The 27498-nt window shown below is 43.0% G+C and overlaps 1 protein-coding gene and 1 long non-coding RNA gene across 7 annotated transcripts in view; one reads left to right on the forward strand and one right to left on the reverse strand.

Moving 5' to 3' along the window:
* The window catches only part of DPP4 (dipeptidyl peptidase 4), an 84299-nt gene extending 60230 nt beyond the window's left edge, over window positions 1-24069 (reverse strand). For 2 of the 4 annotated variants that reach the window (XM_021923668.2, XM_031651312.1), the window contains exons 1-2: window positions 23344-23458; window positions 22760-22847 (exon numbers count right to left, since the gene is read on the reverse strand). In XM_021923668.2, the coding sequence (XP_021779360.2) occupies window positions 22760-22847; window positions 23344-23349 (94 nt within the window). In that variant the 5' untranslated portion in view covers window positions 23350-23458. Of the gene's footprint in view, window positions 1-22759; window positions 22848-23343 lie in introns of all 4 variants that reach the window. The other 2 variants (XR_004176528.1, XM_021923667.2) reach the window with 2 other exon arrangements.
* LOC108581305 lies at window positions 22834-26153 on the forward strand. 3 transcript variants are annotated; one of them, XR_001893307.3, is made up of 4 exons: window positions 22834-22944; window positions 24151-24307; window positions 24407-24514; window positions 24770-26153. It is a non-coding gene; the product is annotated as an uncharacterized LOC108581305 (long non-coding RNA). The 3 variants fall into 3 exon arrangements; XR_001893306.3 differs by having other exon boundaries at window positions 24407-26153; XR_001893308.3 differs by lacking the exon at window positions 22834-22944 and adding an exon at window positions 23424-23531 and having other exon boundaries at window positions 24407-26153.
* The last annotated feature ends 1345 nt before the right edge of the window (window positions 26154-27498 follow it).

Raw genomic sequence — 27498 nt, forward strand, 5'->3', positions numbered from 1 at the left:
ATTCAACAAACACCAGTCAAGGGGTTCAGCAGCTGGTTGCTTTGAATCAGAGAGCCTGGATTTGAAACCAGATCCATTTCTTGCCTTGGGGCCTTGGGAAAATTATTGAATCTTTGCTATGATTTGAAAGATGGTGTCCCTTCCAAAACTCACGTTGAAACTTAATCTCCATTGTGGTAGTGTTAAGAGGTGGAGCCTCTTTGGGAAGTGATTAGTGCTTCATAAAAGGGCTGAAGGGAGGCCAGGTGCTGCAGTTCACGCCCGTAATCCTAGCACTTGGGAGGCCGAGGTGGGCAGATAACCTGAGGTTAGAAGTTCGAGACCAGACTGACCAACATGGAGAAACCCTGTCTCTACTAACAATACAAAATTAGCAGGGTGTGGTGTCACATATCTGTAATCCCAGCTACTCAGGAGGCTGAGGCAGGAAGATTGCTTGAACCCGGGAGGTGGAGTATTGGTGAGCCGAGATAGCGCCGTTGCACTCCAGCCTGGGCAATAAGAGCGAAAGTCCGTCTCAAAAAAAAAAAAAAAAAAAAAAAAGTTGGGGGCGGGGGCTCTGGAGGGAACTCGCTGCTGCCTTTGTGGCCCTCTACCTTTCACCATGTAGGGATGCTGCCTCGAGAGACAATGCCATCGATGGGGTGGGACCTCACCAGACACTGACCTGCCTGCACTTTAATCTCTGACTTCTCAGCCTCCAGAACTGTGAGAAATACATTTCTGTTCTTTAAAGGTTACCCATTCTTAGGTATTTTGTTATAACAAGACAAATGGACCTAGAAAGAAACTGGTACCAGAGAAATGGAGTGTTGCTGTTACAGATACCTAAAAATGTGGAAGTGGTTTGGAACTGGGTAATGGGTGAAGCTGGAATAGTTTTGAAGAGCAGGCCAGAAAAAGCCTAGATTACATCTACAGAGTGTTAAACACAATTCTGGCGAGGGTTCAGAAGAGGAGAGCTGTGGATAGAGCCTCGGTCTTCTTAGAAATTATCTAAGTGATTGTGATCAGAATGCTGGTAGAAATACGGCAGTAAAGGACCCTTTTGATGAGATCTCAGACAGAAATAAAGATCTCATTGGAACTGGAGAAATGGTCATTCATGCCAGAAAGTGGCACTTAGCTGCATTGTGTCTGTGCCCTTCTGGAAGGCAGAATTAGAGGATAAACAAGGATGTCTGGCAGAAGAAAAAAACACGTTCAGGGTGCTCAATGGCTTCTCCTGACATCCTATAGGAAAACGTGAGAAGAGAGAAACAAATTAAAGACAAAATTCATAATCATAAGGGAAGATTTGGAAAAGTCTCAGCCTGGCCTGATCCTGCTCAGGTTGGAAAGACAAAAACTGCAAGTTCAGAGAGAATACCAAGGGTGTGGCCAAGCAATGTTTAAGTTTAATAAGGAGATTAGTATGGAGAATAGGAAGCCAGATGCTATTCATCAGGACAATGGAACAATGACCCTGAAGGCAGTTTGGAGATTATTGCTACTGCCCCTCCCATCACAGGCCCAGAGTGCCACGGCCTAGGGCAGGGGTGTCCAATATTTTGGTTTCCCTGGGCCACAAGGGAAGAAGAATTGTCTTGGGCCACACATAAAATACACTAACACTAATGATACCTGAATAACTTAAAAAAAGAAAATCACAAAAATAACTCAGAATGTTTTAAGAAAGTTTACAGATTTGTGTTGGGCTGCATTCAAAGCTGTCCGGCCACATGCCACCCGTAGGCCACAGGTTGGACAAGCTTGGCCTAGGGGAAAGAACTATGTCAAGAAAAGGAGCCTTGGGCACCCATGGACCCCATCATTGACTCCCCTGCACCTCCTTGTCTCTGCTCTCAGCTTTCTGGTGCAGCACTCTTCGGCTGCCACATATGTGACTCAAGCAGGCTCGGCTGCTGCTCTAGCATATACAGGCTATAAACCTTGGCAGCACCCATGTGGTGCTAATTTTGCAGGAGCATAGAGTACACAAGCATGGGGGCATGGCGACCTCCTCCTAAATTTCAAAAGATTCCTCTGAAAGGCTAGTGGCCCACGCAGAGAACTGCCACAGGAGCTACTGCAGAGTCCTAACTAGGGCAATGCTTAATGGAGCTGCTGGGCAAGGCCACCCTTGAGGCCCCAGAACTGTAGTCACCAGCATGCAATGTCAGCCTGGGGGAGCCACAGGCACAAGACTTCAATCCATGAGAGCTACACCATGGGCCGTGCCCAGCAAAGCCATATTGGGGCCGTGGGTGGTCCTCTGAGGCCTTGGGAACCCAGTCCCCACCCTAGTATGTCTGAAACATGGGACATGGAGTCAAAGATTATTTTTAAACCTCAAGATGTAATGTTGTTTACCCTGTTGGGCTTTAGATTTATTTGGAACTTGTTAACCGTTTCTTGTTATTTCTCCCATTTGGAATGGAAATATCTATCCTATGCCTACCCCACTGTTGTATTTTGGAAGCACACAACTTGTTTGATTTCACAGATTCACAGCTGGAGAGCAATTTGCCTCAGGGTGAAGCTTACCTTGGGTTTCACCTAATTTAGGTGAAAACTAATTTAGATGAGACTCCGGCCTCTAGCCTTCTGAGTTGATGCTACAAAAAGTTAAGAGTTGGGAGGCTATTAGGATGGAACGAATGCATTTTGCATATGAAAAGGACATGAAGTTTGGGATTCAAGGGTGAATGCTATGGTCGAGTGTACCCCAAAATTCAAGTCTTGAAACTAAATCCCTGTTGTGATATTAACAGGTGGGACCATTTGAAGTGATTAAGTCGTGAGGGCTCCCCACTCATGAATGGTTAGGTGCCTTATAAAAGGGGTGGAGGGAACTAGCCCAAGCCTTTTTGCCTTTCTACTCTTCTGCCGTGTGAGAATGCAGCAAGAAGGCCCTCACCAGACACCAAATGCCAATGCCTTGATATTAAACCTCCCATCTCCAGAACTGTGAGAAAATAAATTTCTGTTGCTTATAAATTACCTAGTCTGTGGTATTTTGTTACAGCAGCACAAACTAAGACATCTTTTAAAGTTTCATTTTAAAAATCTGTAACACGAGACTAATAGCCCATGGAGATTTTCAATGATTAAACGAGATAACGTATGTTATATGCTTAGCTCAGGACTTAGAACTTAGGAAGCACCTGTAGGTGTTTACACTATGCATTACTGTTTTGTTCCAAGCATATGCTAGGCAACCAGAATACAAAAAAGAATATAAAAGAGTCTTTCCTCTGGAGCACCTAAGAGTGAGATTAAGAATTTAACCACAGTAAAATAAGAGCCAGTTAGGTTTCACTATGTTCATAATGAAAACTGATCCTAATAAAAAAGCATGAGATAATTACATTGAGAAAAATATTTAGGATAAGTGCAATCTAATTATTTCCTAAGGGCCAACGCATATCACTTTCTCCCTTCTATTAATACATGCCTAACACCATCCATAGCATCCATATTGGAAGTCAGCAGTTTTGAGTATGAAAGGAAAATATTGGAGCTAATGGAATTAGAAGATGTCTGAAGACTGATATTTCTCTCATTACATAAGAGACACTAGAATACAATCACAATAGCAGATTTACCTTCTCAACAAAAGACACTGTGGTACAGCTGGGTGCAGTGGCTCATGCCTGTAATCCTAGCACTTTGGGAGGCTGAGATGGGTGGATTGCCTGAGCTTAGGAGTTCGAGACCAGCCTGGGCAACATGGTGAAACCCCGTCTCCACTAAAATACAAAAATAAGTCATCCAGGCATGGTGGCGGGCACCTGTAATCCCAGCTACGCAGGAGACTGAAGCACGAGAGGTTTCAGTGAGCCGAGACTATGCCACTGCACTCCAGCCTGGGCAACAAAGTGAAACTCTGTCTCAAAAAAAAAAAAAAAAAAAAAAAGAACACCATGGTACATCCAGGGGCATATGATAAATGCATTGCCATCTAGCTGGAGGCTGTAGAATGTTGGGACTGTCAGGTGACCAAACTTTGGTTAGGGCCATAATCACGTTCCAATGTGTTCACCTGAAATAGTACAATGCACATTTCCCCAAATAGCAACACTTTGAAAAAAATAAAACATTTTAATGGGTTTTAGCACCCCTCCTCCTCCATCTCCTCCTCCTTTACCTCTTCCTCCTCCACCTCCTCCTCCTCCTCTTTTGCCTTTCCACTTCATCCACACTGGCCACCCAGTGGCCAGACACACCAGGCTCATGCCTGCCTCAGGGACTTTGCACTTGCTATATGCTCTTCCTGTAATGTTCTGCCCCCAGATATGGCCAGGGCTTGCTTCCTCACCTCCTTCAGGTGTTTATTCAAATGCTGCACTCCTTCCCTGGACTGGCACTGCAGCCTTCTCCCCCAGGGTATTCTCTACTACTCTTTCCAGCATTAGTCATTTTTTCCTTAGCAATGATACCATCTAACTTATTATACATTTTACTTTTTTATATTGTTCACTCTCTGCATCCCTTAATTGGAGGTAAGCTCCATGAGGGCACTGATTTTATTTTGTTTCATTCTGTTTACTATTATATTACTGCAGCCTAGAACAGTGCCTGGTGCACAGTAAGCACTCAATAGTTGTTGAATGAAAACATAAAAGTCAGACAATCTGAAAATAGGAACCAACAGCTCCAAACACAATATGTGAACTCCAAGTGGCTGTAGTGTAGGAAGAGGAGTAATCTTAGCCAGACAGGACTAGACACATTGAGCACAGGAGCCTCTGAAACAGCCTTTGCAAAAATTATGACAGTGAGAGAAATCTAAACTAATTGACTCCATCTTGCTTCTAACCTCACAAGCTAACTACCTTTGCTCATTACCGGGTGTAGGCCACGCAAACTATGGAAGAAATTTAGTTTATAGTTTAACTTTGAAGCAAGGATGATAATAGTCCCTCCCCAAACTGGCCCACTCTGAGGACTGAGATTGCCTTTCTAAGACTAAGAAAAAGCCACAACTGAGGATTACAGGAAGGGCCTGAATTCTGCCAAGATGTAGGCTAGTAGTTAAATGATAACCAGCCATCATTCCAGAGGTCAGAAGATTTGTAACTTTCCCAACTACTCTTATAGATAACATCACTATTGTCAAGTTGTCAAGACCTAAGATTGGTCTTTGAGATATTTTTCAGACTTTTGCATTTAGGTGGACCTGCTGACTCCACCTGGACCTGTGACTCATACCAAGGAACTAAATCCAGCAGTCTTGTGACCCTCACCCAGAAAATGACTTAGTGCACAAAGACCATTTTGGACACTCCTATGATTTCAACCCCAAACAATCAACAGCACCCATTCCCTAGCCTCCTGCCTACAAAATCATCCTTAAAAACCCTAGCCTCCAAGCTTTGAGGGAGGCAACTTGAGAACTGTCTCCTGTCCTTTCACTTGGCTGGTCCTGTGATTATGAAATTCTCTATTGCAATATCACTGTCACAGTGAATTGGTTTTATCTGTGCAGCAGGCAGGAAGAATCTGTCAGGCTATTACAACTCAGGTTCTAGACCACTACTAGCTACTGTTAGGTCAGCACACTTCTGTAAGCCTAAGCCAGTCACCTACTGGCTTTCACCTCCAAATATACATATCCTTCCTTGCTCAGTAATTCTGGGGAAGGGTTTTAAAGCTGTATTTCCAAGAAGCCTCATCTGCAGGATTCTTGCTAGATTCTGTTAATAGGGGAAAAGAAAGAAAAATTTAGATGGCAATTAGAGAAGAGGAGGGGCTCCTCCTTTCCTCTTTCTTGCTGACAGCATGCACCCAGCAGTAGCACCTGCTCTAGCCTTTAACTTCCTTTGTAATATCCAGAATCTGCTTCTTCATGCCTCTCAGAGGTACCAGTAGCAGCTGGGGGTGGGGGGGGGGTGTAAACTTTAGAGCTTTGATCTGAGATCTTCTGTGATCCTCTTCTTCCTCTTTGTTCCCAAGCCCTAGAGGTGACTCCTTCCTGCAGTTACTCTTTCTCAGTTACCTCAGAGTTCCTCTTTTGCTCTTTTATCTGTGTAACGAATTTTCATATTAAATCTCTCTGCTGAAATATCTAGTGGGATTTCTTTTTTTTTTGAGACAGAGTCTCACTCTGTCACCCAGGCTGGAGTGCAGTGGTGCAATCTCGGCTCACTGCAACTGCTGCCTTCCTGATTCAAGTGATTTTCCCGTTTCAGTCTCCCAAGTAGCTGCAACTTCAGGCGAGTGCCACCACATCTGGCTAATTTTTGTATTTTTAGTAGGGATGGGGTTTCATCACGTTGGGCAGGCTGGTCTTGAACTCTTGGCCTCAGATGATCTGCCTGCCTCGGCCTCCCAACGTGCTGGGATTACAGGCCTGAGCCACCATGCCTGACCTCTAGTGTGATTTCCCTAACTGACATAAGAACTTATTCATCTTACCTATTGTGATGAAATTAAATAGAACTTAAACTGTTGGAACTTTAGGTTATTTTGAGCCTTGAGAGGTATGTGGCCTGAGTCACATATCATGTAGCTGTAACTTCTGCTTTTTCCCGTAAATGACCAGAAAAGACCTTGTGGTGCCAGAGGTAGGAACCCCTCAGATCATCACCCCTGCTCATGGAAAGTTAAAGGAATTTTAGTTGGAATATACCAATCTGTAACCAATAAAATCACTATAATATACATACTGACCTTGTATGGAAAATGTTGCAACCCTGCTAACTACCTATATGAGTGAAACTTTCAATTCCTCACTTTGTAATGCTAACCCCATTTGTCTGGAGTATGTTTTCTGAGAGGTCATCCTCAAGCTTTGCACTTGAATAAACTCTACACTTAATCATTTTTCTGAATCTCGTTATTTAAGTTAGACATTATAAAGAAAGTATTTTTAAGTGGTAAGAATACAATATCTAGACCTGGAGTTGGCAAACATTTTCTTAAATGGCTGGTTGGTCAATAGTGTAGGCTTTGTGGGCCTTACAGTCTTTAGTCTCTGTTGTAGTTACTCAAGTCTGCCATTGTAACTCACAAGCAGCCACAGCCAGTCTGTGAATGAGTGGGCACAGTTGTGTTCCCATCAAACTTTACTTTTACAACATCAGGTGGCCAGTCCTGACTATAGTTTGACAACCTCATCTAGACATTCCTCAAAATTGTGAGTGACATTAAAACAAAAACAAAAACTTCTCACAGGACTGGATTTGAAAGACAGATGTTGAGATTGAAACTCCAGTTACCCTGAAACAATATCAGTATACAAGTCCAATATATGTAGCAGAAAAGTGAAAGTGGGCAGAATATTTATGCCTCAGTATTCAAGCATCAGATATCTATTTTCATCTTAACCCAAATATGAACATGTTGGTAAAGAAATGCAAAGCTAAGACCTGAAGTCTCTAGTTTCCAATTATAATTGCCTTTCCTGGTTCCTCTGCACATCACAGTCAGGAAGCTCTACACACACAGGCAGCCAGCACTAAGCAAGGTGGCAGGACTGCTTTATCCCTTTGTGAAATGAAATTGTGTTTTTTTTCCTGATTAGCTTACTCCTCTCTTTCTTTTTTTTGAGACGGAGTCCGCCTCTGGCTTCAGGCTGGAGTGCAGGGCCGGATCTCAGCTCTACTGCAAGCTCCGCCTCCTGCCCACGCATTCTCCTGGGCCTCTGCTTCCTGGTAGCTAGACTGCAGGCTTCTGCCACCGGGCTAGTTTTTTGTATTTTTCAGTAGAGACGGGGTTTCCCCGTGTTAGCCAGGATGGTCTTGATCTCCTGACCTTGTGATCCGCCCGTCTCGGCCTCCCAAAGTGCTGGGATTACAGGCTTGAGCCACCACGCCCGGCCACTCCCTCTTTTCTTGATAGAACTTTTCTGGGAATAAACAAGACTGATACAATAATGGCCCAAACTATTATGTACAGGGCTTTTATGCCCCATGAAGCTGACTGGCATTAGGCTGTGTAATCCGAGGTGATGATAAACACTTAAAAGGTGCAAAGTTCTTAAGTGTATGACTAAACGACCCACAGGCCCATGAAACATGCAACTATTTTAGCAAAGGGCTAGTTTCTCTTGACATATACATAAAAGCAGTTGTAGTGGGACTTCAGTGGAGGGTATTAGAGTGCAAACTAAGAAAGATCAGATCATGTTTGAAAGAAAACTGAGTAAAGGAAATCTGTATTTATGGAAACCGAAAGCTCTAACAATGACTCATTGAAGAAGTCTCCCGAAGATTTATAAGTGTAATCAACAAGGCTATTCTTTGTGACAAGCATTTGTCATCCCCGATATAAGAAAAAACAATCACTGGAAAACAAAACTGCGACAGGAATTGCCCCATTCCCAGTATTTGCCAGGCAAAACATTCAGGAGCTGTTAAAACAAACAAACAAAAAATGTTATAAATATATAAAGAATAATAATTACACATTCTTATGGTGTTCTTCTAGTTTGCTGGGTTGTTCTAGGCAATGCAGACTTTCAACTCATTTATTCCTCTTATGCTCATTCCCATTTTACAAATAAGGAGACTGAGGCACAGACAGGCACAACCAGTAACTAGACTAAAATCCTGTGATTTGTATGCACCAAAGCCACATTTGGACCAGGCAATACGGCGCCAAAGCCTGTGGTTACAATCACTCTTCCAAACCTCTCTAAATCTTTGGGACAGTGATTGCATGTGGTAAATGCTTTCTTGGCATTTTTTGTGAATTGGTGGAGATGAATTAGGCTTTATGGAATGTTTAAATTCAGTGTTTGCAACTATTTAAGCAGTTGCAATAAAGTAATAAAATAAAAAAATAAAATAAGCAGGTTGGTAGTATCATGAGGACTTGGGTCAGCTGAAACTTAATTTGTTCTGCTTCAAAGTCAAAAGAGTGCAAATTCTCTCAGAAAACTCTAGAATTTTTGCTCTGGACAGTAAGAAGGATGACAACACTATGGCTTCCTAGAAAGGAAGTTATACCATCTCTATTCTCTTTTCCATGGGAACACCTAATAACTTTTATCATCTTTTTCTGAACTCATAAAAAAGTAGTCATGTAAGCTTTAAAATAGGGTTCTTTTCTTCCCTTTTTTTCATGTTTCCTAGATTTTAAATATTATACAACATTGAACAACTCAGGTCCTGCAGTATACATTTTGAAAAAATTATAAAATTAGCCAACAAAAAAATTCAATGATTCCTCCTTTACAGCAAAAGCTACCATAAGAAGCTTCCTTCCTTCTTCCAAGCTCCCTCAGTCTCCCTCCCTAGCTTCCTTCCTTCCTAGAGTTCTTCTTTCCTTAGAACTCTGAGGGAGAGGTGACCTTCCTTCCCGATCCTTCCACTCCCTCCATCTGTCACTTCCGATGCCTGCCTTCTTGTCCTCCAAGGGATTTCCTTCCTTCCTTCCTTCTTTCCTCCTTTCCTTCCTTCATCTCTCTCTCTCTTTCTTACTTGAGACAGGGTCTCACTCTGTCACCCAGGCTAGAGTGCAGTGGCACTATCATGGCTCACTAAAGCCTTGAACGAACTCCTGGGCCTCCCAAAGACCTAGGATTACATGTGTGAGCCACTGTGCCCAGCTGCATCTTCAGTTTCTTCCCACTGCTCACTTCTGCTCTATGGTTAAGCATGCAGGGTGTGTACCGATCTTAAAGAAATACTTACCTGATCTTGCTGCATCCTCAAGCCATCTGGACAAACTTCTCAACCAATCTACATTCATGGCCTTCATTTTCCTACTATTCCTCTGCATGCCTCTTGATCTATCCCTTACTACTTAGTCCACATTCATTTCTCTCTCCTCATCTTATTTTCTGTACCACATGTTTTGCCAATTAATCAAGTAATTTTATATCTATTTAGGTATTTACTTTAACAGTTTTTTCTTAACTAAACTATTAATAAGCCATGAGCCATGAACGTATTGTATCTTTTTTCAAACAGTTGCTAGCACTTACAAATTGTAGGTATATACAATTTAGTACTGAGTGGTTTATAAATATAAGAATTTTAATCAGAATTGCAGCAACATTAATAAATATTCATTAAAAAATTTTTTCTTGCCTGAGCTCCAAGATAACTTCTTTAATTCACCAAACATTTACTTAGCACTTACTGTGTTATTCAGTGTTCTGGGCATTAGAGACATCACAGTGAATAAAGCATGAAAAACTCCTGCCCTTATGAAGCTTATATTTTAACTGGGGGAGACATATGAACAGACAATGAGTAAGCAATGCCATATGTTAGGTGGTAACAAGTGCCATGGAGCCTTCACAATGGAAAGCCAATGAACGGGGTTAAGCAGAGAAGGACATGATTTGACTTATGTTTAAATACGATCACCAGCCTAGGCACGGTGGCTTACACCTATAATCCCAGCACTTTGGGAGGCTAAGACAGGTGGATCACCTGAGGTCAGGAGGATGAGACCAGCCTGGCCAACATGGCAAAACCCCATCTCTACTAAAAATACAAAAAAAAAAAAAAAAAAAAAATTAGCCGGTGTGGTGGTGCATGCCTATAGTACCAGCTATTCGGGAGGCTGAGGCGGGAGAATCACTTGAACCCGGGAGGCGGTGGTTGCAATGAGCCAAGACTGCATCAATGCAGTCCAGCCTGGGTGACAGAGCAAGACTCTGTCTCAAAATAAATAAATAAATAATAAATAATAAATTAAATAAATAATAAATTAAAACAATTTGATCACTATATTATTAATAGTTTTCTATTGCTATGTAACAAATCACCACAAACTTAGTGACTTAATACAGCACACATGTATCAGTTCAGGGTTCTATAAGTCAGCAGTCCAGCCCATTTTGCTGAGTTCTCTGTCCAAAGTATTGTGAGGTTAAAATCAAAGTTTTGGCTGGAATGAGTTGTCAGCTGGAGGCTCTGGGGAAAAATTACCTGCTTCCAGGCTCACACAGGTTGTTGGCAAAATTCAGTTCATTGAGGTTGTGAGAGTGAAGTTCTCATTTACTTGTTGACTACAAGCCAGGCTGTTCTCACCTCCTAGAGATGACCCACATTCCTGGCCATACGGCCCCTCCATCTTCCAAGTCAGCAATGGCATGTCAAATCCTTCTCATGCCTGGGATTCCTGACTGCCTGTTCTGTGACGAGTCAGAGAAACTCTGCTTTTAAACGGTTCATGTGATTCAGTCAGGCCCAAGCAGGTAATCTCCCCTTCTTAAAGCTGACTGTGCATTATAACGAAACTTAACTACAGGAAGAAAATCCATCATATCCACAATCTCAGAGATTAGTACACAGGAGGGGAGGTGGGGGTTCTTGGGGGTCATCTTAGAATTCTGCCTACCACAATCACCTTATCTGTTGTGTCGAGAATACACCACAGGGGGAAGTAAGAAAAAGAAAGAGAGATGTTGGCAATCATTTAGGGGAAGGACAATTGTGTCTTTGACCAGGGTAGTAGGAGATGAGGTGGTGAGATATGGTCAAACTCTGAGAGAATATGAAGATACAGATGATAAAACTGCTGACACATTGGATGTGACTTGTGAATGAAAGAGAGGGGTTGAGGAGAACTTGCGTGGATATTGGCCTCAGTAGCTACAAAATGGAATTGCCACTTGCTGAGATAAAATGTACTAAGGGAAGACAAAGAGTTTTGGAAGATGTCAGTACGAGATGCCAATATCACCTCCGAATGGAGATGTCCAGTAAGCAGTTGTATACTGCACCTAGAGCTCAGTAAAAGGTCTGGTTTGCAGATAAAATTGGAACGTTGCCAAGGGAGCCCCAGAGTAGTCCAAGGTGAGAAGTTGAAGACATCAGGAAGAGTACCTAAGAAGGCTGGGAAGGACTGCACAGTGAGGTAGAAGGACAACCAGGAGAGAGTGAGAGCCCCGAGGGGAGGTGGAGAAGAAAGATGACTAATTGACAGGCACATGAGACGCAGACTGAGAAGCAACTCCAGATCAGCAACACAGAGATTAGAGACCTTGACAAGAACTGAGCTGTTTTAGTGGTGTGGTGGGGATAACCCTTATTCCACGGGGCTTAAGAGGAAAAAAAAAAAAAAAAAAGAAGAGGGGTAACAGATGGTGATAATAGAAACTCTTTAAGAAGTTTTGTGGTAAAGAGAGCAGAGAAAGGAAGTGGTAGGTTGGCAGGGATGAGGGTGGAAAAAGATACTTGCCTTCTTATTTTTTTTGTAAGAATATGAGACACTATTGCCTGTTCTTGATCAAATAGGGATGGAAAAAATGATGATGCCACATGCAAAGGGATAGCTAGAGTCTAATCTTTCAGTAAGCAAAAGGGATGGGACCCAGGGCACAAACAGAGGGCTTGGTCTTGGATAGGAGCCTGAGCATTCATTCCCCTAACTTAGGAGGGGAGCCCATGCAGGTGAATGCATTGATGAGCTGGTGAGAATTGAAGTTCTCTTCTAATGGTTTCAGTTTTCTTATCAAACCAGGAAGCCAGGTCTTTAGCTATGAATTTGCATAGGGTGGAGATGTTGGAAATTTGAGAGGAGAGGAGATACCTGGAATAGTTCACCAGAAGAGCAAGTGAGTGAGCAGACAGGGAAAATAGGTCCGGATTGCCAGGAAGAAATAAAGGTCCACTGGCTGCTGGGTTCTGGGTTCTCCTTTCAGTACAGCCAAACCCTTCTCATTTTAAGAAAATCATTACCATGCAGAGTAATTTTTTCCCTGGAAATTTTAAAACAAAGATTTGAGTCATCAAGTAGATTTTTTTTTGCCCTTGTTAGATAGCTTTTAGACCTTGTGAGGTTATTTTGTTTGCTTCTGTTATTTATTTATTTATTTTTATGGTTATTAATTATTTTAAGTCCTACTTTCCTGGGTTAACTTTCGCAGATCTAAGTTTTAGCATTTTTTAAAAACTTTGCCCATCTTATTTTATGTTGACTATTTCTGCCACTTTCTGCTATTACGAACTGGATTAAATATGACAGTTTATGTGGATTTTCTAGGGGTAAATTGTGAGTAATTCCCCTCAGATGTTTCTGACCTGCTCTATTGTCTCAGATTTATATTTTAATATTGCAATTCAATTACTTCCTCCTCTTGGTCACTTTGGATGCCAAGAGAAAGAAAGGGCTGAGGTCAAAATGTCCTTGAGATCAGAAAGGCAGCAACAAAGCACACTGGTTTGCAATAAACCCAGTTAGGAAAGAAAGTGAGGAGAAGAAAGGGAGAGAATTGCCGCTCCAGATTTTTGGAGATCAGAGCTGGCTTGATGTCTGTCCTCTTTTGTTGAAAAATTAAATCTTTCTAATGTAATGAAAAGAGAGCAATAACCAAATACACGATATGCCTACATAGGCCGTCCCCCCAATTTCTCAATTTTCAGTTCAGCTTAGGTATTTGCCCTTCTCCTTCCATGTGCTAGCAAAGGAAGATACTCTCCAGTCCTAGAAAGGTGAGTCTTGATTAGTCTAGTTCAATCACGGCAATTCTTTCTCCTTGCCAGTGATTGGTTTAGATATGGACAAGTGACACAAATATAGCCAGTAAGATCTGAAAGTTTGTGTCCAGTCAGAGGACTTATGGAAATGGCTTTCCTCCCTGATACAGCAGAACATGAATGAGGAAGAGCATCCTCTTTTGCCCTGTGAAAGGGCTGTATGAGCAAGTGCTGGGCTGAGCTGCAGAAGCCATGCTCCACCATGAGATGACATACTGGAGGTCAAAAGACAAAACTCCAAGGATGGCAGAGCTGAAAGGTGGAAAGACCCCGTGTTCTTGATGTGTTCAGGCCATTACATTAACAAACTCAAGAACCACTTTACTTCTGCACTTCCAATTTTAAAAGATGCTAATGACAACACAATAATAAAACGCTATCATCCAAATAATTTTTGGCCAGGTATTGGGTTCCTTGAAGCCCAAAACATCCTCATACAATCCTCTTACAGCATCAGGGGACTGTAAGTCAGTGAGGACCGACATGGAGGTGCACTGCATGCCTCAGAGCCAGTTTGGTGGCTGAAGGATTGGAAGGATTGTATTAAGACCCACTAATTATTAACGCTTTATGCTCGGTTGGTTATGTAGAAACTTCCCAGGGCAGCATTTATCATTTGGTCACTAGTGCTTCCATAGCACTTTGATCATTTACTAGAAGGGCACTTAGCTCTTTTGATTATAGTTAATGTTTATGCGTCCTTTAATGCTGTCAATAATTTGAGGACAAAGGCCATATCTATTGTCTTTCTATCCCTAACAACCCACAAAGTACCTGGCATGTAGAAAATCCTCAATAAATATTTGCCAAGTTGGAGAATTACCTTCTGTCAACAAGTCTGTGCTGGGTAAATATGAAGTAAGAGGTGTTCCTGAGCACATCCTTGAAAGGGCAAGCCTGATCCCATAGGAAAGGGGAGTTAAACCAGAGGAACCTCTGCAGACAAGCTCTTACAAAAAGGAAACAGCCAGGAGGCAAGAGAAATTCTTCACTTAAGCTATCTAGCCAGCTGTCCAAGGAGCCATCCTTACCTTCTCTCCTTCCCTCACTCTTCGCATGCCTGCCCACTGTCTTACTCCAAAATACATCCTACATTTCTTTAAAAAAAAAAAAAAAAAAAACTTAATTTCACCTGCAGTGCTATCATCCTTGTCCAAGCCACCATCATCGATCACCTGGACAAACCACACCAACCCCAAACTACTGTCCACACAAGAGTCAGAGCATATTCTTGAAATGTGAAAAGATCATGTCACACTCATGTTGAAATCCTCCAGGAGCTCAAAATCATGCTTGGAATAAGAGAGAAACTCCTTTCTGTGTCTGTCAGTCCTCTCTATCCCACTTTATTTTTGTCATAGCATTTGTTACCATCTGAAATTATTTTTGCACTTGCCTATAATTTGCCTGCTCTATGGATTGTAAAGGTCCAGTGGAACAGGGACATTATCTATACTGCTTAGGGCCAGATCTTAGCTCATTTTGTGTTGCTATAAAGGAATATCTGAAGCTAGTAGTTAATTTTTTTTGAAAGGATTATTTGGATCATGGTTCTGGTGGCTGGAAAGTTCAAGATTGGGCATTTGCATCTAATGATGGTCTCAGGCTGCTTCTACTCATAGCAGAAGTTAAAGGGGAGGCTGGCATGTGCTGAGATCACATGATGAGAAAGAAAGCAAGAAAGAGGGAGGTGCCAGGCTATTTTTAATAATCAGCTGTTATGGAAACTAATAGAACAAGAACTCACTCACCCCTGTGAGAGGGCTCTGATCCCATTATGCAAATACCTCCCATTAGGCCTCACCTCCAACACTGGAAATCAAATTTCAACATGACATTTGGAAGGGACAAATATGCAGTCATAGCAGGCCACATCCCCCATACCTTCAATAACACTTGACATGCAGTAAGCCTTCAATAGCCATATCCCTCTACTCCCATACCTTCAGTAACACTTGACATGCAGTAAGCATTCAACATATGTTTTTGAATTGAAAAATATTGTCTCTGGCCACTGTAGGACCTTGGCCCTGAAGAGGTTTTAAATCTCATACTAAAAGAGTTTTATGCCTGTAATCAAATAATGGAAGAATATAATAGAGAAATAAGAGTCATCCATGACACTTATGGAGATGAGTTTGAGCAGGGTGGGCTTTAGAACAACTGAGGAAAACAAGAAAAGAGGGTTCCACAGAAATGGCATTAGGGCCCCAGGGGCCACTAAGCTCAGTTTTGGAGTCCCCAGTTTTAAGAAGTCAGGGAAAGGGTGGATGATAAGACCTGCTTGATACTCACCTCTCCTACTCCCTCTACCTCAATTATATATCCTGACCCACCATGGCTCCTGAGCCACCATAAAATATCTGGTGGCTTTGGCTCTGTCTTACCTTACCTCCTCTTCTAGGGCCTTAGATGTTGAATTATGTAACTTGAACTCATAGGTCTACTTGCTTCCTCACTGAACCAAATAATTAAGAAATGTGCACATTAATGCCCCCAGTTAAAGAAAGCACATAGTTTATCTTCAAATTTTAAAAGCTTCCTAGGAAGTTACAATTTTGAGAAACAATATAAAACAATACAATGTTAGGCAAATAATAAAACAGTTTACTCAGAAGTTCTAATTTCATGGTTTCAGGTTACTCTCAAATTGAGAGACACACCCTCTTTTGGAGGTCGTAATGGAGCTGTGAAGACTAAAGGTAAAAATATTTACAAGATATTGATTTACAGCAATGAAAGGATCAGCATCCAACCATAAAGTAATGATTAAACATTAACTCCGAAAAACTCTCACCAAGGCATTTCTATAAATTAGCCATTCATGGGAACCAGCAGGCTCAGGGAAGGTTGGTAGCCAAAAAGTTTGGATTCCCAAGATCCAGTACTTACTTGCAAACCCCTAAACTTTCACATGTAAAAAGTCAGGATATTAATATATCCCTCTAACATGAACTTCTCTGTGAAGATCAAATGAAATAATTTAACTTACATCAGAAGCAAAGCAAGTGTAATTTAGTGTAAGTAGGTAAATCTGAATCTATTATTACCACTAATACTAAAAATCAAAACCATTCAAAAGCTTGAGATGTCAGTCATTGCCTATATACCTACAGCTTTATATGAGAATGAAGACAGCAGAGGTAGGCTCTTCCTCAGGATACTGAACACATAGAGATTATGAAGGGGTGGCCTGCCCCTCCACACCTGTGGGCGTTTCTTGTTAGGTGGAACCAGAGACTTGAGAAAAGAAATGAGACACAGAGACAAAGTATAGAGAAAGAAAAAGTGGGCCCAGGGGACCGGCGCTCAGCATACAGCGGACCCACGCCGGCACCGGTCTCTGAGTTCCCTCAGTATTTATTGATCATTATCTTTACCATCAAAGAAAAAGGGAAGTGGCAGGATAATAGGATCATCGTAGGGAGAAGGTCAGCAGTAAGACATATGAATAAAGATCTCTGTGACATAAGTTTAAGTGCTGTGCCTTGATATGCATATGCAAATATCTCCATAAACCTTTTTAGTGCATAAAGAGCAGCATTGTGCTAGCACGTCCCACCTTTCGCCCTAAGGCGGTTTTCTCCTTTCTCAGTAAATAGAACATACAATCGGGTTTTACACCGAGATGTTCCATTGCCCAGGGACAGGCAGGAGACAGATGCTTTCCTCTATCTCAACTGCCAGGAGGCTTCTTTCCTCTTATACTGGTCCTCCTGAGCACAGACCCTTCACCGGTGTCAGGCTGGGGGATGATCAGGTCTTTCCCTTCCCACGAGGCCATATTTCAGACTATCACATGGGGAGAAACCTTGGACAATATCTAGCTTCCCTAGGCAGAGGTCCCTGTGACCTTTGGCAGTGTACGTGTCCCTGGGTACTTGAGATTAAGAGAATGGTGATAACTTTTCACAAGCATACTGGCTTCAGGCACTTGTTTAACAAAGCACAGCCCAAAATCCGTTAAACCTTGAGTCACCACAGCACATGTCTCTTGCAAGGACAAGGTTGGGGGTAGGGTCACAGATTAACAGCATCTCAAATACAGAACAAAATGGAGTCTCTTATGTCTCCTTCTTTCTATATAGACACAGTAACAGTCTGATCTTTCTTTTCCCCACAGATTAGAAGCCATGAAATGATAATATAGCTATGCAAATGAGAAGTTATAACAATTGTGCCAATATGGCCAAGTTGATTTTATACTTGATTACAAGCTGACAGAATGATATGCAGTTGAACAGTACTGAGTATCAGCTGTAAAGTCACATTGCCTGAGTATGAATCCCAACTTTGTGGAACTTTAAGCAAGTTCCTTAACTTCTTTGATAGTCATTGGAGCCAGCCTCCATCATGGTTGCCAACGATCTCCACCTCCTGGTATTTATGCACTTGTGTAGTGCCCTCCCACATTGTATCAGGGTTGGTCTGTGTGACCAATAGTACACAGCAGAAGGAATGGTATACCTGCCACTTCTGAGGCTAGATCATAAAAGGCAACTCAGCTTCCTGCTTAGTTCCTCTCTTGGATCCTTCATTCTAAGGGAAAGTAGCTACCATATTATCCTAAGTATAATTTCGTGTAAGTAAGTAAATCTGGACCTATTATTACTACTAATACTACTAAACAGAACCATTCAAAAGCTTGAGATGTCAGTCGTTGCCTATATACAGCTTTATAGAGGAATGAAGGCATCAGCAGTAGGCTCTTCTTCAGAACGTTTAGCACACAGAGATTAGAAGTCATGAAATTATAATATAATTCCCACATGGTGGGGAACTGGGGCCCATACACTAGGGAACTGAAGCCTCTAGCTAACAGCCACATGAGTGAACTTGGAAGGGGATCCTTCAGCTGCAGTCAGGTTTAGGCTTTCAGATAACATCTTGATTACAACCTCATGAGAGACCCTGCGGCAAAACCACCCAACTAAGCCACTCCAAAATTCCTTATACACAGAAACTATGAGATAACAAATATTTATTGTTTTAAGTTCTGAGGTGATTCATTATGCAATTATAGATAACTAAAGTACCCTCTCGAAGTTCTGATAAATCTTCTGTGTGAATGGAGAGGGTAATAGTACCTTTCATTCAAAGAGTTGTTCTTCGGATTAAATGAAAAGTACATTGAAAGCCCTCAGCCCCAAATTTAACACTTAGTAAAAGTAAATGCATATTCGCTATTACTGTATGCTTGCATGCCTTCTCTTCCTCAAGTAAGGCGCTCCTGCGTGTTATTTACAGCCATGTTCTCCATGGGCCTCAGTACTTTCTTAAGTCATAAAATTTGAAAGACACGATCCAGCTCCACTCTTTTTATATATCTTTCTCTGACCATCAACTGGATAAATAGTCTTCATTTTCTCTCTCTTTCTGATCCCCTTTGAAAAGAGAGGCAGATATTTCTAAGATAGAGAAACTTAAGGCATATGTTATGGCTAGAGAAAAGCCAAAATAACTGGCCTGAAAAAGACTAACCTGCTGACCTCATGAGCATTCCGCAAAGGTTGACAATAGTTAACTGAGCAAGCTGGAGTCAACTCCAGTTTTTATAGAGCATACTGTTTAGAAATTGTCCCCTGAAATGTACAAAGCTTTCATTCAGGCTCATTTCTGTGCTTTTAAACCTGGAAGAGATCCTGGACTTTCTCAGGCAAACCTCATAGATGCTATCTTTTCTCTCTGATTATTCCTGTCTCCTTCACATTTGGGTTTTCTCTTATTACTGAAGGATACTGATGGGTGAGCAGTCAAATTTCCTTTCCACCGAAAGAAGGTGTAGAGGAAATTTACTACTAAAGCAGTGAAAAGAGCAAAAGAAGAGATATAATTCTATTCCATAATAAAGTTCAATAATAATAAAACTATTTGACAGACAACCAAATATTTCCGATTTCAGCATATAATATAATGTAAAAGAAAAAATAAAGAAATCATAAATGCTGCGTGAGAATTTTATTACCACTAAGCCATGAAGAGTTCTACAATTCCATACAAGTATTTTTATATATTTCTCACTGATTCTTGAAGAAACTGAATGCTTACATATGCAATATCCTCCTATAGTAGGAGGATTGAAAAAATTTTAAAACATACAATCATTTATTATATACACAGAAGAGAGTGAACTTTTAATTGTGCTTGGTGAAATGAATAATCTGAATTCAAGGAGTTTTTATTCTTAAATATATGGCAATAGTCCAGTATTAAGCCTCTCTCTCTCTCTGTCTCTCTCTCTCTTTCGCTCTCTCTCTCTCTCTCTTTCTGTATCCCCACTCACTAGCCCCCCTCCTGTTCTGGGTGTGTCTAGTTTTGCTAAAGTATACGTTTCATATGGAAACACTTGACCTCTTAAATCAACCTCTCAGGAGATGAACTTGGGTTTGCTTCCTCCTTCCTTTTGGCTGTTTAATTCTTTAGTTTTCCCGTAATTTAGGTATTTGCTTTGTTTTTCTATCAAATTCCTATCCTTCTTTCCTTCTTCCTTTCCTTTCCCTTCATATTTCCTTTCTCCGTACTTCCTTCCTTTCTTCCTTCTCTGTATTTGTTTACTTGAAAGCTTGATTGACAACATAGAGGGCATTTCTTGGGTGATGACTTTGACTTTTTTGTAAGGAATGCTGACCTTTATTGTGGCACAGCCCAGGAAAGGTATTGCTGATTTAGTGAAAATGCTGCATTCTTGAGCTTTTATCTTTATTCCTATGATAAGGCAGAAGTGTTAACAAGATGACTTCCCTTTTTTCCTTAAACACACATCTGCAAATTAAGAAATACAGACAAGAAATAACTAGAGTGGTAAATAAATAAAGCCACCATGAAACAACATCTCCACCTGGTTGTCCAAGAGATAGCCTTAGCTACTCTCTCCTTCACCTCCCTCTGTTTAACCAGTTACTGAAGTCCAGTCATTCACATTTCTGAGTAGCTCTGGAACCTCCATATTCTGATCTGTACTGTAAGTGCCCTGGGCCATTTCCCTCACTTCCCCCTCCAGTGTTGCTCCGTTGCAACTCACCTTCCCACTGTCATGGCCAACAGTTCAGGCGTGCTCAAAACCTCATTCACTGCATCATCTCCAGCTTAGAATCAAACTCTTTTGCCTGTTTCCCACCCTCCTCTGGGGCTCTGGATCCTTTCATAACCCCTAACACGGGATGTGATCTCATGTCTCTGTGTTGAAACACAAGACATTCACATTTTCAGGAATATCTTATCTCCAGAAACTGATGTTATCCAGAAACTGATGTTAACTATTCAAGCTTCTCCACAAAAGAAACCTCTTATAAGAAGTCTCTCAGCTGGGTGCAGTGGCTTACACCTGTAATTCCAGCACTTTGGGAGGCCAAGGTGGATGGATCATGAAGTCAGGAGATAGAGACCATCCTGGCCAACATGGTAAAACCCCATCTCTACTAAAATACAAAAAATAAGCCGGGCATGGTGGTGCGTGCCTGTAGTCCCAGCTACTCGGGAGGCTGAGGCAGGAACCCGGGAGGCGGAGACTTTCCCAGAAGTGTTCCTTCTAACCTCCAGAGCAGTTTGCTCAAGCACCTCTAAGTTATCCTTTTGAGTCATAAGAGTAGTTATATGGAAACAAGTGAGTGTCTCAGGAAGTCCTCCTCAAGAGACCATTCTTGAAATGTGTTCAAATTTCATTTGGAGAAGACAGCAGGTGCTGTTTAGCAGAAATGGCAAAACAGCTCTCCCTGGCCTGTATACCCTACCTGGCAAAACAAAATCCTCAGAGTTAACTGCAGCAAGCCTCAGATCCCTAGGGCATTTCACTGGCCATCTCAAGTGGCTAATCAAAATACAGTATTCCTTTCAACTTGCTTTAACGGAAGTTCTGATAATTACAGTTTTACCCAAACTTCCAGCAATGCTGTGATGCCTCAGTTATGTTTTGGAGACAAACAGGCTATACAGATTATTTCTATTTATATATATGTGTGTATCCACACATACACATACACACATATATACGTAAAACAAGTCGTATTTGTTTGCATATTCCCACCAGCTTATACAGTTCTTGAGGTCAGGGGCCTTTATATTTATATTTACAAAATTTAATCTTTGTATCTGCAGCAACTAACACAGTGCCTGGAACATAATGTAAGCCTGTAAGCCCTATATTTATCCATTGTACGACTAGCACATTCTTCTCCCACGAGGCTTTGCATGTATGATTTATACAAAGTGTTGCTTTATGAAAATAATTATATTTTAACAGTCCACAAAAAAAGAGTCAAGCTTAAGTGGACTGTCATTTAATGGTATAAAATAGTAGCAACCACTGGTTTCTTCAAATTTCACCAGCAGTAGGTTAACCCATTCAGTTATTTAACCTTTGGCACCTTTGCCCTGGCCTTGAATTGCACAGCAAGTATGGTTTTCATAGCTCCACAAACTAATTCTGAACTGTCATCTTGAAATCTAGATAAGATACCGTGAGTATGTAAGCACAGACTCTACATTCCTCAGTTGGCTAAACCATCCAGAGAGAATCCTTTAACTGGCTAATTTATTGTGTGTAATCCTGAAATGAAAGCAAGTGTTTAAAAGGAAAGTAAGGCCAGGGGAGATTGAAACTAGTAATTCTCACTTGCTTGCATCCTACAGTGAGTATTCCATTATTTGAGTGTTATATATTTAGGTAAGCTAAAAAGACATGAAAGTCTTTAAGTAAAAGAATCCACCAAAACATCACTGATTCCAGCCCCTTCTGAAATATTATCATGTATACCAGCTTTATGATTTAGCTCTGCAATACTACTAAATTGGTCAAATAATTACTTCCCTGCCTCCCCACCCTCCAACTCAATTCTCACCACCCTTGAGGGAAAACAATCTGGGTTCCCCGTGCAACGACTTTTCTCTAAACTGTATTTTGGGGCTTGCTTTCTCATTTTTCCTATCCACTTCAGATATCCTTACTGCTGTCTTTGGGTTCTTTAAACACTGCCTTTTTTCCTTTGCAGATCACACCCAAAAACTTTTCTTAAAAATTATATGTAAATCTAAAACTTTACAAAGTAAATTTAAAATTGAAATTTTTAAAATCCCGACTCTCCCTAATTTCAGGAAGCATGCATTTATCATACATAACAAGACGTGAAAGCGGCAAGAGTTGCAGCCTAAACACTGAAGACCCCGCGAAGTGAATCCAGCTGCCGCTCTGCAAGCAGCAACAACGCCTGGGAAGCCTTCTCAGCTACATCTCGGGGCACTGGTCCAACCTCCCGCAAAATCCCTCGTTTCCCTTCGCATGGTAAGACGGAGGCTGACCTGAGCTCCAACTGTCCTATCTGTTTCAAATGTTTCAAACTTACTGCCTTTGTTCAGCAGAACCACGGGCACGGTGATGATGGTGACAAGCGCAGCAGCACCCAGCAGTCCCAGGAGAACCTTCCACGCTGTCTGCAAGCCGGGCAGATCAAGTCCAATTAGAGGGAAGCGTGTGGCCCCAGTTTCCGTAGGAGGGTCGGAGCTGCTCCAGAGGCAGCAGGATTTGCAGGTGGGAGTGCGTTAGAAGAGGGACACTGTGGACTGGGGGTGGGGGTGGCGTCTGGAGAGCGCCAGTCGGAGTTCTCTAAGGCGGGTGCCCTTGAACTTGTGCCTTCAGAGCACATTAGTGTTGGTTTCTCTACCCCTGCCCGAGTTTAGCCGTGCGATCTGTGGGTGGCTTTCCGGGACATTTAAAGCTCGACGCCAGGGTCCTAGCAGAAACCAGAGTCCGAGAGTTAAGAGACAGCTCTGGGACGTCCCTTCACCTGTCAGAGGGTAGCCTTGGGGCTTCCGCCTAAGGGGAGTCCCTGCTCCGGTTTCGCCAGCTTTGGGGCCATTTGGGGAGTTTGGCGAAGGGGTCCCCACAGCTCGCCCCGTGGGCTGGGCAAGTGCATGGCGCGGAACTCACCTTCATCGTCGGCGTCTCCTCGGAAGTGTGCGTTCAGTGAAGGAGCGCAGGCAGAAGTCACAGCGGGCGGCGGAGAGGCGCGTCCTGCTCCACTGCTCCGGGCGGTGGAGTCACTCGCCGCTGGCAAGTTTCGGCCCCGAGTTAAACATTAGTGAGCGCCCAGCCCGCAGGGTATAAAGGCGCCGCGGGTAGGCTGCTGGACAGGCGGCGCCGGAGCAGGCGCGCGGGGCGCGGGGCACGGGCATTCCGGCCGGGGGGAGCCCGCGAGGGCCCCCTGAGGGCGGTGCGGGGCGCTGGGCGGCAGCCGGGGCGCTGGGTGCGAGGCCCAGAGGAGCCGTGGGGGAGGGGAAAGGGCGCGCGGCCTCAGATGCGCAGACCCTGGGTCCGCGACGCGGGGACCCTGCTCCCTCTTAGCTGAAAAGGACGTCGGCGTTCAGCTCCTCCAACCTCGCGTGGACAGGCGAGGGACCGAGGCCCAGAGAGGGCAGGGGGCTTTGGTAAACTCACACAGCTCACCGCTGGCAACTGAAACTAAAACTCAGGCCTCTGTCTCTTGCCAGTGAAAGTTATGTTAGGAGGCAGTCAGGTGTCTAAAGCTGTATGAAAGGCAAAGAGAAAAGGTGATTGTTCCCTCATGAATGGCCCTTGGCAGCTGAGTATCTGGATTCACCCTCCCCAGAGAATTTCCCGATTGTCTTGCAGGCTTACACACTCATCAAGATGCCAAAAATAATGACAGTAACACTTATGTGGAACTTGACTTTTTCCCAGGTGCTGCTCTAAGCATTTACTGTGTTTGTTTTACAGGAAGGAAGCCTGTGCACAGAGAATAAATAACTTGGCCAAGCTATTCAGCTAGGAAGTTGTAGATCCTCAATTAGGAGTTCAAGGTCTTAATGGCTAGTCTATGCGGACTCTCCTCGTTCAGTCTTTTCAAGGGTTTTGGAGAAGAATAAAAGATCAGGTATGGCTTCTCCCTCCCCCAGCTCCCTGTTATTCCCTGAAGGGTTATTCATTCGTTCATTCATTCCTACATCCTCCCATTTATTCCACTCATCCACAGATGTTTGAGAGGTTACAATGTGCCAGCCTCTCTTCCAGGTACTGGAGATAAAGTGGGACAAGAGAGGTGAGGTCTGGACCCTTGGCACTTTCACCATAAAATACACAGGTAAGCATTTGCCTTTAGGCCCCCCCCCCCCCTCCTTGATTACTTCCACTCTTGCAGATAAGAGGATCAGGCCTCTTCAGCTTGTTCGCTGCAGCTGAAAAGCAAAGCCTCTCTGTCAGTAGAGGTAAAAGATTAAGAATGCAGAGTCCTATGGGGCATTACCACATGATTATGAATTAATGCAATTTTCCATCTTTTATTTCCAGTCCAGACATTGCTTTTGAACTCAGTCATCTTTTCCCCCTTGCCCACTAGTTGCTTGTGATACATCCGCATCCTCACCCACCCCCAACTCCAGAGGCTGAAACTGACTCTCCTCCTCCCTTTTCCAACTGCTGATGAAGGTGAGTCAATGGTGTTACTGGACCTGTGAGCCGATGCTGTGAAGAGAGGCCATCTAACACGGACTACGGGGAATGGTGCCACAGGGGCCTCAGTGCTGCCCTTTGCTCTCAGCATTTTGCTCACTCAGCATTGGTGGTAGCCACATCAGCCTTGGTGAAGGAAGTCCGGATAGTTGAGCCTGTGCTTCACCTCCATGCCAGCACCATGGCACTCACTGTACATTCAGCAAGCTCCAAGGAAGCTGACAGGAGGCTGGCTGACATCTACGGGACAGGTCAATTTGTTCTCTGGAGGGCACTCCATGAGACGCAAATATCTTCACACCCTGTGTCCATTTCAAGAGACTCTTTCACATGCCTCCCCCACCTTGACCTCTGTGTCACCACTCTTTCAATCTTGTTTATTCCAAATCCTTAAGGTAGCAGCTGGCCAACACATTAGCCACCGCTGATGAGTCAGTGTAGATCTTACATCAGGCCATCTCTTTTTCCTTGCAAAATAGAAAAGCAGATGTTCTGCTCAGAATTCTGTTTGTTAGTAAGATTTCCCCTTCTGCTGTGTTTCAGGACATCCCTGGGAGGGACTCTGATGCAGCAGCCATCTACTTATTGCTAGTGCCAGCTTACTTTGCGTAACGTTGACTCCTTTCCCTCATCTGTTGCCTGGTTACAGGAACCTCCTTGTGAAGCTATAGGTGTGCACTGAGAGACATTGAGGCAGTGGGAGAAGGCATCATAGAGTCTAAGTTTTCTGCTAGTCTGAGTTTCTTGTGTCTTGTGGACCTGGTGGGCTTATCTCCTTTATCATGTAGATACCATTTTCACTTAATAATAGAATGCTCCTGCAAATGCCCAATTTTATCATGTGGTGTGTTAGGCGACACTCAGTTCATCAGGGTAGCTAGGTTGTGCAGTTACTTTGGTGTTATGGTGTTATGGATTGAATTGTGACTCCCCAGAAGATATATTAGAATCCTAACCTTTAGGACTTCAGAGTGTGACATTATTTGAATATAGGGTTTTTACAGAGTTAATCAATTTAAAATGAAGTCACTAGGGTGGACCCCAATCCAATATGACTGATAATCTTATAAAAAGGAGAGATTTGGATACAGAGAGAGACAGAGTGAAGACGATGTGAAGAAACACAGGAAAACATGGCAGCTATAAGCCAAGGAGAAGCTTGCAGTATGTATTCATCTGTTCTCATGCTGCTAATAAAGACATACCTGAGACTGGGTAATTTATAAAAGAAAGAGTTAATTGACTCACACTTCCACATGCTGGGGAGTCACAATCATGGCTGAAGGCAAATGAGGAGCAAAGTCGTGTCTTACATGATGGCAGGCAAGAGAGCTTGTGTAGGGGAACTCCCCTTTATAAAATCCTCAGATCTTATGAGACTTATTCACTATCACAAGAACAGCACAGGAAAGACCTACTCTCATGATTCATTTACCTCCTACTAGGTCCCTCCCACAATACATGGGAATCATGGGAGCTACAATTCAAGATGAGATTTGGGTGAGGACACCGCCAAACCATATCATTCCACCCCTGGTCCCTCCCAAATCTCATGTCCTCACATTTCAAAACCAATCATGCCATGCTAACAGTCCCCCAAGTCTTAACTCATTTCAGCAGTGACTCAAAAGTCCACAGTCCAAAGTTTCATCTGAGACAAGGCAAGTTCCTTCCGCCTATGACTCTGTAAAATCAAAAGCAAGTTAGTTACTTCCTAGATATAATGGGATTATAGGCATTGGGTAAATACAACCATTCCAAATTGGAGAAACTGGTCAAAATGAAGGGGCTACAGGTGCCATGCAAATCCAAAATCCAGCGAGGCAGTCAAATCTTAAAGCTCCAAAATGATCTCCTTTGACTTCATGTCTCACATCCAAGTCATGCTGATGCAAGAAGTGGGTTCCCATTGTCTTGGGCAGCTCTGCTCCTGTGGTTTTGCAGGGTTCAGGCCCCCTCCTGGCTGCTTTCACAGGCTGGCATTGAGTATATGTGGCTTTTCCAGGTACATGGAACAAGCTGTTCCTGGATCTACCATTCTGGGTCTGGAGGACAGTGGCCCTCTTCTCACAGCTCCATTAGGCAGTGACCCAGAGGGGACTCTGTGTGGGGGCTCATATCCCACATTTCCCTTCTGTACTGCCCTAGTAGAGGTTCTCTGTGATGGTTCTGCTCCTACAGTACACCTCTGCCTGGGCATCTGGGAGTTTACATTCATCCTCTGAAATCTAGGCATAGGTTCCCAAACCTCAATTCTTGACTTCTGTGTACCCACATGCCCAACACTACATGTAAGCTGCCAAGGCATGGGGCTTGCTTCTCTGAAGCAATGGCTTGAGCTCTACATTGGCCCTTTTAGCCACAGCTGGGACACAGGGCACCAAGTCCCAAGGCTGCACAAAGCAGCAAGGCCCTGGGCCTAGCCCATGAAACCGTTTTTGTTTCCTAGGCCTCCTGGCTCATGATGGGAGGGGCTGTATGAAGACCTGACTTGCCATGGAGACATTTTTCCCATTGTTTTAGCGATTAACATTTGGCTCCTCGTTTCTGCAGGCAGCTTGAATTTCTCCTCAGAAAATGGGGTTTTCATTTTAATTGCATCATCAGGCTGCGAAT

Source organism: Papio anubis, chromosome 10 (assembly GCF_008728515.1).
Source record: "Papio anubis isolate 15944 chromosome 10, Panubis1.0, whole genome shotgun sequence".
Taxonomy (NCBI): domain Eukaryota; kingdom Metazoa; phylum Chordata; class Mammalia; order Primates; family Cercopithecidae; genus Papio; species Papio anubis.